The following is a 16,653-nucleotide window of genomic DNA, read 5'->3' on the forward strand; positions in this document are numbered from 1 at the left end:
GGCCCTATAAATCTCTAGCGCTCCACGCATCCCTCCCTCTCTCTCTCTCTCCCCTCCTGCGCAGGGCCGGATCTGGCAGTGGACTGCAGTGCTGGCACGGCAGTGTGCGGACTGCGGCGTCCCCCAGGCCCTTTGGTTCACTGTTGTCGCCAACGTTGACCTCAACGGCGGTGACATCGCGGGGGTACCTTCTCCAAGAGCTCAAACGACATCACGGGGTACCTCCTCGAGCATTCCTCCTCCACAACATTGCCAGGGTGGCACTGGCTCGGCGGCGCGGATCCGATGGCGGCGGACCTGGATCCGGCCTCCCCCAGCGGCGACGCGAGCGAGGCGCGGCGGCGGCGGCCTACCCGTGGATGGGCAAGGCGAGGCACGGTGGCGGCTGTGGGACGATGGGCTCGGCAGGCCTGCGATCGGCTCAGCAGGCCTGCGATGGGCTCAGCGGGCTCCTCCTTTTTTTAACTTTTTTATTTAATCAACCGAGGTGGGCACCACAATCGCCTCGGAAAATAGATCATTACCGTGACCTTAGTTTCGAGGCGGTTGGGGTTGACCGTCTCGGTTAATAGTTTTTGACTGCCTTAGTTAAGGTTTATTGCAGTAGTGTAACAGTCATCCTTTAGTTCAGGTTGTTGTATTACCAACCAGGATTAAAGGGTGATTTTTAATCCTAGTTGATGACATCAACCGGGCCTAAATCTCTCCCGTCTTCTAGCCATTGGACCCAGCTAGATTAATCCTGAGTCCAAATGTGAAGTTGTGTAGTAGGAGTTTTTGATTCCCGCTATCTAGGGTCGGAGGCGCCGAGGCACACAGTTTGCGCAAACGGTACACTGGTGTGTGTGCCAATGGTGGTTAGACCCAAAATCAGTAGAGATACAGATACCTCATCAGTATTTACGCTCCGCTAACCTTTCGCTCCGAGGCCGGCCCAGATATCAGTATTTTTTTATTTGATTATCTTATTTTGGTTAGATCATGTTACTCTCTCTGGCCCTGCATTTATCTAGTCCCTGCTCTGACAAAGTGAGATGGCCTGCACGTTCATCTGCAGCGACGCATCAGTATTTTTTTTCTTTCTTTGTCATCGGTGCAGCAGGGATCGAAGCCCTGTTGTTCAGTTGTTGATTACTTGATTTGTTATCTGATTCGCGGCCTAGTGCTCTGCGCACTCTACCTAAGCTAATAAATCCCCTTGCTTCGCGTGCGCCAATTAGCTCCTGAGCTAACAAGCTCCTGATGAGCCAGCAGCTGCCTGCTTCGCTGTCTCACGCTTGATCGCTTGCAGCTGCCCGGTGATCGACATCGATCGATCAAGGATGATGAGGGGTCGGCGGCCGTCGCTCCCTGCTCTTGTTGCCGTCCTCGTCCTCGTCGGCAGCAGCTGCTGCCGCGCGGAGACCTCGTCGTCGCCGGAGGACGAGCTGATGAGCGGCAGTGGCGGGAGGCGGCGGCGCGCGGCGTCGGTGATGGTGCCCATCACCATCCTCAAGTCCGCCGTCAGCGAGGGCGCCGGTACGTGCGTAGTATGCTACTGCATTGCTCCTGTAACCTTCATTCAGGATCGAGACAGGTTTGGCTTGAGATCGAGATCGCGGTGCTCTGAAATCAAGGCTCCAGCCTCCACCGGAAGTTGACTTTTTTAGGTTGGGAGCTGTTTGTAGCTAGTGATTGGAATCGTCCGAAGACTGATTCTCTAACTGGGGTTTCAAATTACGGTTCAGCATTGCTACTGGTGTATTTATTCTAGGTCGATTTCCTTACCAATCGGGTGGACGATGGAAGCAGCTACTGATGTTCGTAAAAGATAGAGAAGGAGAGTGTTATGAGACGTGAGAAGAATGTTATTATCATCGACACTTCTCCGGCTCGGTTATCTAGTTTACAGTCTTGATAACTGTGCGATGATACTAATACACTGAGACTGGCCTTAATGGGCTGCCAAATAATATAGGATTCCATTGACGCAAAGGAATTGGTCATGGATCTAGGAGAACAGATTCTTGAAATCATGTCAGCGAATAAAATTCATGAGGGGCATTCGCTGTGTTCGCTTGGCTGTGGCTGATGGCTGGTGTTGATTTGTTATGAGAGAACAGTACTGCTGACTGGCTGGTAGCTGGTGGCTGGTGCTGATTTAATATGAGAGAACAGTACTGCTGGCTGGTTGGCTAACAAGCCAAACGAATAGTACTTCACTACTGAATCTGAACTGTACATCTACATATATCCATATGCAGTGTGCATGGATGGAACACCACCTGCTTACAACTTGGATCCTGGCTCTGGAGCAGGGAGCAGAAGCTGGATTGTGAACCTAGAGGTCAGTTCAATATACTATATACTTTGTTTCCCCAGAAAAAAAATTGATCCATGTACATTCTTTTTTTTAGTGGGATCCATGTACATTCCTCATGTAAGGAAGCTAGGATTTTCTTTTCCTTGGACACTTTTTATCTTGCCCTCCACTTAAACACCTGTGAGTCTCATTCTCTTCTTCTCAAAACATTACACCATCACCATGCAGGCATGCACACATCATTCCCTTCTTCATTCTACTGATCGTCTCTTTATGGCCACTCTAGTTTGTGAATGAACTCTGAAGTAACCCCATGTCCGTAAATTAAATACACTAATATTATTTGTGCGTGTGCTCATTCCTGACCATGGAAGCTGCGCAGGGAGGCGCGTGGTGCAACAGCGTCAAGACATGCCAGCTCAGCAAGGGGACCGGCCGGGGCTCCTCGGACCACATGGAGAAGGAGATCGCCTTCACCGGCATCATGAGCAGTAGCCGAGCCGTCAATCCTGGTCCGTCCCTTTTTTTTTCCTTCTCCTGCATCGTCTCCGTCTCCGTCTCCGTCCATTGTTCATCTCGATACTAGCTAGATCTCTAATCCTGAACTCCTAATAAACAAATGTATACCTGCAGATTTCTACAACTGGAACCGGGTGAAGATTCGCTACTGCGACGGTGGATCTTTCGCAGGCGATGCATACAACAAGGTGAACAAGCTTTTCTTGCGAGATTTCTGATCCTTTCTGTACCATTTCTCGTAAAAACCGTGTTCGAAAACTATGTTCGAAACAAAGACCTTGTTTATCTAAAAGTTCAGGGAAATCTAAGTTACCATCCAATTTCGCACAACCATTTAATACATAGATATCATAAAACTATCATACAACCCATCCAAAGCCACATGATCAGTTAACTCACCTACTATCTGACTCCTATTCCATGAGTCTATTTCCATTCTCAAATTCACCTAGTAAAATATCATAGGCCGTTTAAAGTTAAGCTTCAGCTTAGTAAGTACTAATCGATTTGCTTGAGTTGATTACAGGAGGCTGGGATTTATTTCCGGGGTCAGCGCATCTGGAACGCTGTCATCAAGCACCTCCTCTCCATTGGGATGGCCTCTGCAGATCAGGTACCCCTGACCCTGAAATCTTTCTCAATTCAGCAGTCGCCTCCTCCAGCTCAATCCATCTAACTTGTGTGGATGCCGATCAATCAAACAGGTGCTGCTCACCGGCTGCTCCTCCGGTGGGCTGGCGGTGATACTGCACTGCGACCAGCTCCGCGCCTTCTTCCCGCCCGCCGCCGGCGGCCGGCAAACCACCGTCAAGTGCCTCTCCGACGGCGGCCTCTACCTCGACGCGTACGTGTGGTTTAACCTTCCTTCCGTGATCAAATGGAGGTTTGACAGGTTTCGTATTGCTGCAGCGTGGACATCTCCGGAGGCCGCAGCTTGAGGTCCTACTTCGGCGACATCGTGGCCTTGCAGGGGATACCTCAGAGCCTGCCGGGGGCTTGCACCGCCCGTCTAGATGCCACCTCGGTGTGGGCCGCTGCCCCTCTCCTCTCGTCTCTTCTTCCTCTTCTCTCTCACAAAATTTTGTCCCTACAAACAGAAATTTTGATTGTTAAAAAAACTAAAAAAAACTACAAATTTTGATAGAAATCTGGATGATCATATACACAACAAAAACATTGTTTGAAGCTGCTGAATGAGTTCACTGAACCTGGAAAGCTAAATGATGCAGTGCTTCTTCCCCCAAAATATAATCAACGACATGAAGACTCCGATGTTCATCCTAAATGCAGCATACGACGTCATTCAGGTAAACATCAACTTGTACGGAGCAAACACCCACACTAGTTTATGTGTTGTTTCACTTTCACATGTTGCAAATGCTCGATCGGTCAGATATCGCTGAGCCTATCCCCGGACAGAGCTGATCCCAGCGGCTCTTGGCGAGCCTGCAAGTCCAACCGTTCAGCTTGCGACGCATCCCAGATGAACTTCCTGCAAGGTTGAACTGTTATCTGTATCTGCACTCACCTTACTATAAGTAGAACTTCATGCAGCAGTGATCCGAACGCTATGAACTGAGAATACCGCGACAAACTGTAGGTTTCAGGGACCAGATGGTGTCATCTGTGCAGGGCTTCTCCCAATCCAGGAGCAACGGGTTGTTCATAAGCTCCTGCTTTGCCCACTGCCAGTCAGAGCAGCTGGGCACCTGGAACAATGTTCCAGGTCGCTCCCCCACCATTCAAAACAAGGTAACAAGTGACAACGCATCATATACGTAAGAAAATCTCTATTGAGAAGATGAATTTAAGGGGGATACAATAATTCATGTTCATCATGCTGGTGCACCAGGGGATTGCGAAATCAGTCGGCGACTGGTACTACAATCGAGCTGAAGTTAAGGCGATCGATTGCCGCTATCCATGTGACAAAACTTGCCACCACATCATGTGAGAAAGATTCACCTTTCAGTTTTGCAGTCAGCATAGGGGTTCTCGATAGGGTATCCACATTGATTTGAGAAGCAAAAGAAATGAAGACATTGGAATTCTAAAGCAGAGTCCAGGTTTCCTTCAGTTGATTCAAAAACAGACACATGCAGATCCATTCAGTGGAATACATGGAATCATGTGCCCCCGTGGTTGCTATCTGTAATTTTTGCCAGATGCCATACTACCAGCAAATGTTATCTAGATTAGAATTCTTTCTGGCTGCTCATGTTAACCCTGCAAAAGATGTGATTTCTGCCAGCAAGAATGGATTACTACATTATACAAAACCGTGGGTACAGGAACAAAACTCTTCCTATGGCAAATTCTATTTATGTACAACTACTAAATTGTGATTCTATTCATACTATGAACAGTGTGTTCAGTTGCCATGCAAAATTTGCCCGCAGGACCCACAATTCAAGTAAAAAGCTACATATTGAAGCTGTGTCCCAGTAGAAGCTGCCACATTGAATTGCTCATCACATTTCTCCTGCACTGAAATGTCATCACATAGGGTGATACAGTGTAAGAGAGGGTATACACATGGAGATTGCCACCACCAAGTGCAACTTTGCACAACGCAACATTTCTCACAGGTCGATCATGATGCAGCTTGGGCAGCACCAAGTTAGCACCTTTGTCCACTTTCTTTTTGGACCCCTTATTCTGGGGTTTTTCCTCTTCTTGGTTCTTCACCACTGGTTTGAACTGTTGCAAAAGAAAGAATGAATGGAACCATAAGGTATCTGGGCAAGTATATTGAAGAGTAAAAATTAATCATACCAGAGTCTGCTAGGTCTACAAAAAATAGGCATGTGAAAGATGAATAAATATGTGGATTGCATGTGCAAAAAAGTATGCGATCAGGCAAAATCATGATACTTCACAGTACAAGATGGTCCACTAGCTAAAACATCACATTACTTATTGTTTGTAGATCTAGCTGACAGTAAAGAGGGTCTGTTGATTAAACCCAAGAAAACATCATGCAAGGGAGCTGTAGTCACATGACTCCTAACTAACTGGTTGAAATGCTACTTAAAGTGATCAAAATATAGCATTCTCAAAGAGAGGATATTTTTTGGGAGGGTGAACGAAGTACCTGATATACTGAATAAATAACATTTCTCCGGATTTGAGCCATCATGTCCAAGAACAGGTTGTATCCCTCAAGTTTGTACTCAATAAGGGGATCTCGTTGGGCATAACCCCTTAAACCAACAGCTTGTTGCACAAACTTTAGTGCCTGGAGGTGTTCTTTCCAGAGCCTATCAATATTGCTTAAAATTAGGAACCGCTCAGCTTCTTTCATCAAGCCAGGAGCTTGCTTCTCCACAATTTCCTGACACAAAGCACAAAATTTATGGAATGAGGAATGACATGTCACTATTCTCCGCATTCCTGATATAACAGGTTATTAGTTCACTAAATCTGTTATAGTCCCAAACATCATTTCAGAGAAAATAGCCTCTGATATTTGAACTGAAGAGTTTTACACGGTTTGAAAGATGAAACACACTTGGACATTTAGACACGTGAATAGACTTCCCAGAAAGGAAAAGGTATAGCTCAAAAAAGTTCAGACTACTGTCATGCTCGTAAGCTGGACTTGTTCTAAACAAGAATTTACATTTCAAAAACAGAAGACTTGGTGTCATTAGATTATCTATTGTTGTTAGATCTAGCTATGTTTTCTGCTGAGATTTGGTTTTACCCCTTTAACTAATAAGAAGCATAGATAAACTGATACGAGCAATTCAGAATGTATTAAATGCAATTCCTGCTTAAACTTTCACTTTGTTTGTATGAAATATTTTGCATTAAGACTCTGATAATCTTTCAACCAAGTGATTGCACTTTTCATGAAAGCCAGAAGACAAACAACTAACAGTTTTTTGGAAGTATGCTTCACGTCCTCGCTTACGAAGATACTCCCGCAAATCCTCATAGCTTGAAGTTTTGCTCTCCAACAATTCTGGTGTCAAGTCATCCAAAAGATAGCAATACCTAGCAGAAAAGAAACAGATAACACTATAAAGGAGGTGGCAGTACATCGGTCAGTAGAGCCCAAAGATTTAATTCATCAAATACATATGCATTATGAGCGTATGTACTATCTGAAAAACTCACTGCTGTAGTTTAGCTATAAGCTTGCTGAGCTCCCAATTTTCCTTTGGAGTATCAGGGCCTATATTTGCCTGCCAACAAGAGAGAAGCATTTTCTAGCATTAGGACTTCAGGTAATAAAAAGGTATAAATCTCAGCTTTAATATTTGAAGATAACTGTCAGATGGTCATCATAACTAACCTATAATATGTCGTCCATTGTTAATTCAGGATATTCCACAATAAGCGGCTCAAGACTATCAGAAGCAAGGGCACGTCTTCTTTCTGCATATACACGATCTCTCTGGCTATTCAACACCTCGTCATACTCAAATAATTGCTTCCTGATGTCAAAAAAAGTAGTTCTCAACTTTCCTCTGAGCTTCATCTAGGGCCCTTGTTAACATTTTTGATTCAATAGGAAGATCCTCAACTCTGAAGGCTTGCATCAGACCCTAAACGAAAATTAAATGTTATTTAGATTTATTATTGTCTCACAAGAAATAAGTCATGCCAAGAGTATATCTCGAAGCAGCAAGCAATTGTTAGCGAGTAAAACAGTAATTTTGGCTATATGAGACACATTCATACAGGCTTACACAGGTGCATTACAATATTTGTAGGAGTATTTTCGCTACAAAGCAGCCAGTTTATAGTTGGTAGAAGGATCTGGAGCAAAACACACTTGGACCCATGATTGGTACTAAAATTATGTGATTATCATATTCTATCCTTCGAAAACTTATATTCCATTCCAAGGTTGTATATAAAGTATCCATAATTGTCCAAAAAAATGACATGCAACTGAATACAGGCATTCAACTTTGTCAGAAGCATTTAGTAAAGTGCAATCAATATCACCATAAAGATGGGAATACTAAAGGAAGGGCTTTTGAATGCAATATTGTACTAATGTACTTTTGCACAGTGCAGCCACTGATATTTTCTCATGCAAACCAGGTATAGAACTAGAGAAATAACACAACCTGTATCCTGTCACCTCCAAAGATCCGAAAGATATTATCTTCAATGATGGAGGGAATAATTGTTGTATTCCTCCAACCCTAAAAGGGTGGGTATATATAATACCTACACATAGGCCTCTAGATGGGCCTCTATACACATGGGCTTAATATACTCCAACACCCCCCTCCCGCAGTCTGAACTACCGGCGCAGCGGTGTTCAAGACTGGACAACAAGAAAGCTAACACCCCCCGCAGTCTGAACAACCGACGCAGCGGTGTTCAAGACTGGACAAGATGAGAGTACAAGTAGAGTACAAATGGCTAATACCCCCCCCCCGCAGCCACAACTAGCCATCGGCTACGTTGAGGCTGGATCGAAACTCCGAGAAGGTCGACGAGGACAGCCCCTTATGAAGATGTCAGCAAACTGGGAGGTAGTCGGGACATCGAGTACCCGAACATCGCCGATGGCGACTCTGTCGCGCACGAAGTGTAGGTCGATCTCCACGTGCTTCGTCCGCTGATGCTGGACGGGGTTGGTGGAGAGATACACGGCGCTGACGTTGTCGCAGTAGACGAGTGTGCTCTTGGCGAGTGGGCTGTGGAGCTCCGCCAAGAGCTGTCGTAGCCAGGACGCCTCCGCCACGCCGTTAGCGACAGCCCGGTACTCCGCCTCGGCACTAGAGCGGGAGACAACCGGCTGCCGCTTGGACGACCAGGAGACCAGGTTGCCGCCCAGGAAGACGGCGTAGCCGGAAGTGGAGCGACGAGTGTCCGGGCAGGCAGCCCAGTCAGCGTCGTTGTAGACCACCAGCTCAGCAGAGGACGAGCGGTGAAGCACCAGGCCGAGGTCCACAGTGCCACGGACGTACCGGAGGAGACGCTTCAGCGCAGTAAGGTGTGACTCCCAGGGATCATGCATATGGAGACAGACCTGCTGAACAGCGTAGGTGAGGTCCGGCCTGGTGAAGGTGAGGTACTGCAAAGCGCCGGCCAGACTCCGGTAGGCAGTAGGATCAGCCACCAGATCACCCAGATCAGCAGACAGCTTCGCCTGAGTGTCGACAGGAGTGGAGCAGGGCTTGGGCTTGCAATCAGTCTCCCAGCCCGCTCCAGGATATCGAGGGCGTACTGCCGCTGGTGAAGGAGAAGACCAGACGGGTGAGGCTCAACAGTGACGCCCAAGAAGTGGTGGAGCTGACCAAGATACTTCATAACGAACTCCTGCTGTAGAGAAAAGATGACACTCTGAAGTAACTGCTGACTGGAGGCTGTGAGCACAATGTCGTCGACGTATAGCAGCAGATAGGCAGTCTCATCCCCACGGCGGTAGACGAAGAGAGACGTGTCAGACTTGGCCTCGGTGAACCCCAATGTCAGCAAGAACGTGGCGAACCGAGAGTACCAACCCCGAGGAGCCTGCTTCAGTCCATAGAGAGACTTGTTGAGCCGGGCAGACCATATCCCGGACGACTCGAGTCCACAAATCCCGCTGGCTGCACCAGGCCGAGGTCCACAGTGCCACGGACGTACCGGAGGAGACGCTTCAGCGCAGTAAGGTGTGACTCCCAGGGATCATGCATATGGAGACAGACCTGCTGAACAGCGTAGGTGAGGTCCGGCCTGGTGAAGGTGAGGTACTGCAAAGCGCCGGCCAGACTCCGGTAGGCAGTAGGATCAGCCACCAGATCACCCAGATCAGCAGACAGCTTCGCCTGAGTGTCGACAGGAGTGGAGCAGGGCTTGGGCTTGCAATCAGTCTCCCAGCCCGCTCCAGGATATCGAGGGCGTACTGCCGCTGGTGAAGGAGAAGACCAGACGGGTGAGGCTCAACAGTGACGCCCAAGAAGTGGTGGAGCTGACCAAGATACTTCATAACGAACTCCTGCTGTAGAGAAAAGATGACACTCTGAAGTAACTGCTGACTGGAGGCTGTGAGCACAATGTCGTCGACGTATAGCAGATAGGCAGTCTCATCCCCACGGCGGTAGACGAAGAGAGACGTGTCAGACTTGGCCTCGGTGAACCCCAATGTCAGCAAGAACGTGGCGAACCGAGAGTACCAACCCCGAGGAGCCTGCTTCAGTCCATAGAGAGACTTGTTGAGCCGGCAGACCATATCCGGACGACTCGAGTCCACAAATCCCGCTGGCTGAGAGCAGTAGACAGTCTCTGACAAGGTGCCGTGAAGAAACACATTCTTCACGTCCAGCTGGTGCACAGGCCAAGAGCGCGAGAGCGCAAGCAAGAGGACCGTGCGCACCGTAGCGGCCTTCACGACCGGGCTGAAGGTCTCATTATAGTCCACACCAGGCCGCTGAGTGAACCCCCGGAGAACCCAGCGAGCCTTGTAGCGCTCCAGTGTGCCATCAGCCCAACGCTTATGCGTCCAGATCCACTTGACAGTCACCACAATGCAACCAGACGGACGCGGCACGAGGTCCCACGTCTGGTTGGCAAGAAGAGTCGTGTACTCCTCTTCCATCGCGCGACGCCAGTGAGGATCCGCCAAGGAGTCGCGGACAAAGGAGGGTACCGGAGAGACTCGCGGCTCTACCTCGGTGGCGGAGAGAGTCGCGGCCTGAGACGCCATCCGCCGAGTCACCATGGGATGAATATGCCGATGATCCCGATGGATGACTGGCTGGTGGTACACCTCCAGCTCGGCTCGAGAGGGAGCCAGAGGAGGCGGCGGCAGCGACGGCTCCGGTGTCGGCGTCGTAGGAGCCTCCGGAGCAGGAGGCGGCGCCGGTGTCGACGCCGAACGACGCCGGTACACCTGCACCGGCTCAGCGTACCGCTGCGGCGCCGTGGGAAACATCGGGTCCGCGCGCGGCACGACCGGAGGTCCGGGGGCCGCGCGTGGCGCGACCGCGGGCACCGGGACCGCGCTCGGCACAGCAGGGATCACCGAAAGTGGTGCCGGTGCGCCGGGAAAACCTGCAGGAAAAGGACAGACATGTAACGATGGCTGAACCACCGGGTCAGTCGGAAACAGAGACGCCAGCTCGGGATCAGAAAAAGGTGTGGAGGAGGTGGAGTATGGGAAATCCGACTCGTCGAAGACGACGTGTCGGGAGATCAGAACGCGGCGAGAGGTGAGGTCAAAGCATCGGTACCCCTTGTGGTCAGGGGACTACCCGAGGAACACACAACGAGTCGAGCGGGGCGCCAGCTTGTGAGAAGCGGTGGCAGAGGTGTTAGGGTAACACGCACAACCGAAGACCCGAAGGTGGTCATAGCGAGGAGGGGTACCGAAAAGAGCGTGGTATGGAGTGGGAGCAGGAGAAGCAGTGGACGGAAGGCGGTTGAGCAGGTAGGTGGCGGTGTGGAGGCTCTCAGCCCAGAAGCGCGGGGGGGGGGGGGAGAAGCCTGGATCAGAAGGGTGCGCACGACGTCGTTCGTCGTGCGGATCATCCGCTCAGCCTTGCCGTTCTGAGGAAAGGTATACGGACAAGACATACGCAGTTGAACACCCCGAGACAGGAAGAAAGACCGGGAGGTGGAGTTATCGAACTCCCGCCCGTTGTCACACTGGACGGGCTTAACGGTGAGGCCGAACTGAGTGGACACCCAGGCAAAGAAGTGAAGGAGGGTGGGGAAGGTCTCAGACTTGGCGCGCAAAGGAAAAGTCCAAGAGTAATGAGAAAAATTATCAGCAATGACCAGATAATATTTATAACCAGACATGCTGAGTACAGGAGATGTCCACAGGTCACAGTGAATGAGATCAAAAGCATGCGCAGCATGCGAAGAAGAAAAATAAAACAAAAGTCTAACATGACGACCTAACTGGCACGCATGACAGATGTGCTCAGCAGGAGCCCTAGTACATGGAACATCGGTACTACGGCTGAGCTGAGCCAAAATGTCGCGGCCGGGGTGACCAAGCCGGCGGTGCCAGGTGGTGGAAGAAGGCGTCACGGCAAAAGCAGTAGACGAAGAAGCTGAAGGCGAGGCAGGGGAAAAAGGAAGCCAAAGAGTGTAAAGGGGCCCCGGGCTGTCACATCGAAGGAGCGGACGCCGGGAAGCCGAATCCTTCACAGTAAGACCAGAGGAGTCAAATTTGATAGAACAGGAGTTGTCAGCAGTAAATTGGCGAATAGAAAGAAGGTTGTGAACCATTTGAGGAGCAACAAGAACATTAGGAAGACGAGGAGCAGAACCCACGGCGGTGACAGGAAGGCAAGACCCATCACCAACCATGATAGAAGAAGGACAAGCGGGGTGTGGGGGTCGGACAGAAGAGAGAATACCAGCATCTGGAGTGGTGTGGAACGAGGCACCCGAGTCGGCGATCCACTCGGTGCTGACCGGCGGCGTCAGTCCCATGGTGCTGAAGGACTGCGCCAGTGCGGCCTGGTCCCACCCCCAGGCCAGGTCGGCTGCTGGATGGGTTGAGCGGGCGGAGTCCAGGACGGCGCGAAGAGTCGGCTGGAGCTGAGGACGAGGCCCCCCTCCCGGACCCTGAAACGGTCACATCGAGATGCGCCCTGACCATGGGTTGCTGAAGGATGGCCAGGGCGTACCTCCAGGGGCAGGGGCAGGAGCGGGAGCCGGTGTCGGTGCGCCCCGACGGCCCCCACCGGTACTGGTACCCCCAGAAGCAGGGCCACCGGTGCCACCACCGCCACCACTTCTCCCTCGGCAGCGACGTCCACGCCCCCCCCCCTCCGGTCTGCCCGGCAGGAGCAGCACCGAGCAGGGAGGTGGCAGGAGCAGTGGAGGAGGTGGGCGAGGACGATCCGGGCGCGAGACCCCTAGTGATCTCCTCGAGGGCGAGGTCGTCCCGGACCTGCAGGAAGGTGAGGAAGGGCCTCTGACGGGCAATCCAGCCCTTTAGGTGGTCGTAGGTGCTGCTCAGGCCCCGCAGGACAGCACCAAGACCCGATCGGACACTGGATCCCCGAGGTCGTGAAGAGCATCGGCCATGCTCTTCATCCGCCGACAGTACTCACCGACGGAGAGGTCCCCCTGCACGAAGGTGCGGAAGGTGGCGTCGAGCTGGAGGGCGAGGTACTCGGCAATCCTGGTCCGTCTGACTGTGATGATGACCTTACAAGCTCTTGCATTGCATCGCGCAGTGTCTGCAGGGCCTTACTGATCGATGAAGTGCGCGCCACAGATTTCTACAACTGGAACCGGGTGAAGATCCGCTACTGCGACGGCGCTTCCTTCGCCGGCGAAGGCTTCGACAAGGCACAACAAACAGATCATCTTCCTATCTGTAGCCTATATATATCAATCTTCATATAATTTCTCTGTTTTTCTTTTAGTAGATTTCTCTGCTTTGAATTTTTTTGTTTATCACGTAGTAGTATTTTTGATTTGGTAGAGCTGAGGTTCAATTTGCAGGAGAATGGGTTTTACTTCCGGGGCCAGCGCATCTGGGACGCCGTCATCCGGCACCTCCTCTCCGTCGGGATGGCCTCGGCAGACCAGGTGCTGCTCACCGGCTGCTCTGCCGGCGGCCTGGCGGTGGTAATCCACTGCGACGAGTTCCAGGCCTTCTTCCCGCACACCGACGCCGGCGGCCGGGGCACCACCGTCAAGTGCCTCGCCGACGCCGGTCTCTTCCTCGACGCGTACGTCTCGTTCGGCACCACAACTTTCCTTTTCCTCCGATCCGGTGCTTGGATCACGCATGCAGGGATCATACGGTGCCCTCCCCTGCATCTTGCAGTGCTGATGTCTCCGGCGGCCGCAGCCTGAGATCCTACTACTCCGACATCGTGGCCATGCAGGGCGTGGCTCCCAACCTGCCGCCGGCCTGCACCGCCCGGCTCGACGCCACCTCGGTGACCTGCTAATCCCTCCTAATCTTTTTTAAACCAAGCCGTCGTTGCTCTTCTTCTCCTGCTATAAATCCTCGGAATTTTCTGAACTCTGAACTGAACCTCCTTGTGCATACCAATGCAGTGCTTCTTCCCTCAGAATGTCATCGACGGCATAAAGACCCCAATCTTCCTGCTAAACGCAGCGTACGACGTCTGGCAGGTGATTAAGTATACATCACTATCCTTTTTTACAACATTGCTGTATCATCCTCCTGATGATGAACGCTAATTAATATACTCATGTCGTCCGAGCAACTGTATGTACTTGATCGATCAGATACAGGAGAGCCTGGCGCCCAACGGAGCTGACCCTGGCGGCGCCTGGCGAGCCTGCAAGTCCAACCGCTCCGCTTGCGACGCGTCCCAGATGAAGTTACTGCAAGGTCGTTAACCAAATGAATGGACCCGTATACTATACTCTCTCCGTTCCAAATTATAAGTCATTCTAAGAATCTTGGAGAGTTAAAATTTTTCAAATTTGATCAAATTTATATAACAAGATAATAATATTTATGATACCAATTAAGTATTATTAGATTCTTTGTTAGCTATATTTTTATAATATATCTATTTGATGTTATAAATTTTTGTGTTTTTTTCTATAATTTTGGTCAAACTTTGAAATGATTTCACTCTCTAAGATTTTTAAAATGACTTATAATTTGGAACAGAGAGAGTACGTTGCTTCTGAAGATGGAACGGTTTTCTGAAGTTCCCAGCTTAAAATTCAGATTTCAGGGACCAGATGGTCGCATCCGTGAGAGGCTTCTCCGGTTCCGGAAGCAACGGCCTGTTCATCAACTCCTGCTTCGCGCACTGCCAGTCCGAGCTGCCGGCCACCTGGAGCAACGCAGCAGCCGGCTCCCCCGCCATTCAGAACAAGGTAGCAATGCAGTGATAGCATCTTCAGTCGTTAAATATTTGTACACGTGATTTGAGAATGTTTATTAAGTATGCTGCGTTGTCGCGCATGCAGGGGATCGCGAGGTCAGTTGGAGATTGGTACTTCGGGCGAGCTCAAGTGAAGGCGATCGACTGCCCCTACCCCTGTGATGGAACTTGCCGCCACATCATATGACAAGATCCGATCCTGTGTGGACTTGTGGTTGTACGCCTCGTATATTCGTATGCGTTCAACGGAGTGCGCATCACGTTGATTTGTGAGACACATAAGAAAGCATGCAAAAGGGTGGAGAGCCGGGCATGTACAACAGTTAAACAGTTAGACAGCAGCTGCCTATATAAATTCACGTAAGAAAAATGAGCTGATGTGGCCATCATTAAACGAGGAGAGAGTGTGTTGTTGTCTACTATCTCGTCTACTGTTTTGGCTCGTGCTCCAATGCAAAACAATATCAACTAGAGTACGTATTAAATATCACACAGACAGCTAAACAAACAACAACTATCTAAATTGTTGTAAAACTGTCTATTTAGCTATCTGTGTATGTCAAATAAACATCAGCTGTCTAAACTGTTATACGTGTCATTAACGAAATAGCCGTCAAAATGAGTGCGCCGACGCCACAAGCACCGCAGTCGTGACCGGGGAGGACGCTTCGACAAGGAGTCTCTCAAGAAGCGCTTCCAGTACAAGGCCAAGAAGCAGGAGAAGGCCTTCCTGGCACAGCTCAGCGACCTCAACAAGAGCTCCGACACCGACCGCTCTTTTTCACCGACCTCCGATGACGACGACAAGAAGAAGAAGAAGCGGGACAAGGTAGCCACCGGCTTCATCGGCCTTTGCTTGGCGGCCGGTCGGCGCAAGGGCTTCTGCACCATGGCGGGCGAAGCCGATGGTGTTCGTGCGTCTTCAGGTGGACATGCTACACCGACGCACGCCGACTCTTCTCCTGGATCCAAGAGTGATTCAGAGGTAAACTCCACGATCGGCCTGCTAGATACAGAGGTTAGGGAGTTGTACGCCGCTCTCGACAACCAGAAAAGGCTGCTTAAGGAAGCAGCTAGAGAGCGTAGAAAGCTTAGGGCTGAGCTGGCTTGTGCTAGGGAGAAATCTAGTGAGGATGAGTGCGCTGGCTGCATATCTCACATGAATGATCTTGTTGCTCTCCGTGCCAAGCATGATGAGAACATTGCGAACTTAGATGTTGCTAAGACTTCGCTTGCTGACGTGTCTCATGAGCTCGCTAAGGCCAAGCATGAACTAGAACTGGTTAAGGACGCTCCTATCGTTAGCAATGTGCTTGAATGTGATGAGTGTCCTATCTTTAAGTCCGATCTAGCTTCGTTGCAGTCCAAGATTGCTACTGTTGTGTGCGAGCTAGAGGAGATGAAGTCTAGGCCAGTTCTGCTTGGTGCTTGCAAGGTTTGTCCCACGCTTAGGTCGGAGCTAGATGAGAAGAACGCCTTGATTAAGTCTTTGGGGAAGACTAAGGTCGTGGAGTCTAGCCCACCTATTGACTGCTCTGTTTGCCCTGGTTTGATCTCTTATTTGGATAATCTTGCGGTAGAGAAAACCAACTTGGAGAATGAGAATACATATCTTAGGGCGATTCTTAGTTGAGTTTCTGCTAGTGAGCCGCAGTTGGGCATGATGATTAAGCAGTTCAAGCGTGGTGATGGTTTTGGGGTCGGTTACACATACACGAAGTCAAACTTTGACAAGTTGTATGGTAAGATCGGCAAGTCTGCTGGAAACACTGCTAGTACGAGCACGCAGCCTTCGCTTGTTGACCCCGCGGATGGTGTGCTTAAAGAACCACCGAAAGCACCTCCGCAGAAGCAGGTTTAGGTTCCAAAGCCCAATGAGCTGAAAAATCCCCTCGACACGCTCCCTGCTGCCACAGCCCAGGTTGCCCAGAAGAAGAGGTCCGCTCCTCCCCGTCCGCAGGTTAGGCCTCCACCTCCCAAGCGTGAGGTGAGGTACCACTGCGAGTTCTATGACAGGGAAGGTCACCTGGAGGAGTTTTG

The 16,653-nt window shown here is 50.4% G+C and overlaps 3 protein-coding genes across 3 annotated transcripts; 2 read left to right on the top strand and 1 right to left on the bottom strand.

Moving 5' to 3' along the window:
• The first annotated feature begins 1,236 nt into the window (after positions 1 to 1,236).
• LOC120676191 (pectin acetylesterase 3-like) lies at positions 1,237 to 5,171 on the top strand. The gene is made up of 11 exons (XM_039957424.1): positions 1,237 to 1,518; positions 2,244 to 2,326; positions 2,685 to 2,814; positions 2,936 to 3,009; positions 3,348 to 3,434; positions 3,526 to 3,665; positions 3,731 to 3,845; positions 4,051 to 4,128; positions 4,215 to 4,320; positions 4,422 to 4,573; positions 4,674 to 5,171. The coding sequence occupies exons 1-11, from the start codon at positions 1,323 to 1,325 to the stop codon at positions 4,773 to 4,775; spliced, it is 1,263 nt and encodes a 420-aa protein (XP_039813358.1). The 5' UTR covers positions 1,237 to 1,322; the 3' UTR covers positions 4,776 to 5,171.
• Positions 4,964 to 7,307, bottom strand: LOC120674641 (protein translocase subunit SECA1, chloroplastic-like). Its single transcript, XM_039955791.1, has 5 exons — positions 7,215 to 7,307; positions 6,944 to 7,011; positions 6,703 to 6,820; positions 5,916 to 6,155; positions 4,964 to 5,521 (listed from the first exon to the last, which is right to left on the bottom strand). The coding sequence occupies exons 1-5, from the start codon at positions 7,305 to 7,307 to the stop codon at positions 5,243 to 5,245; spliced, it is 798 nt and encodes a 265-aa protein (XP_039811725.1). The 3' UTR covers positions 4,964 to 5,242.
• A 3,545-nt stretch (positions 7,308 to 10,852) lies between these two features.
• LOC120674642 (pectin acetylesterase 3-like) lies at positions 10,853 to 15,032 on the top strand. The gene is made up of 8 exons (XM_039955792.1): positions 10,853 to 10,868; positions 12,879 to 13,084; positions 13,241 to 13,470; positions 13,569 to 13,683; positions 13,805 to 13,882; positions 14,000 to 14,105; positions 14,454 to 14,605; positions 14,699 to 15,032. Exons 1-8 carry the CDS (start codon positions 10,853 to 10,855, stop codon positions 14,798 to 14,800), a joined length of 1,005 nt encoding a protein of 334 aa, XP_039811726.1. The 3' UTR covers positions 14,801 to 15,032.
• The last annotated feature ends 1,621 nt before the right edge of the window (positions 15,033 to 16,653 follow it).

The sequence above is a fragment of the Panicum virgatum genome, chromosome 5N (genome assembly GCF_016808335.1).
Source record: "Panicum virgatum strain AP13 chromosome 5N, P.virgatum_v5, whole genome shotgun sequence".
Lineage (NCBI taxonomy): Eukaryota > Viridiplantae > Streptophyta > Magnoliopsida > Poales > Poaceae > Panicum > Panicum virgatum.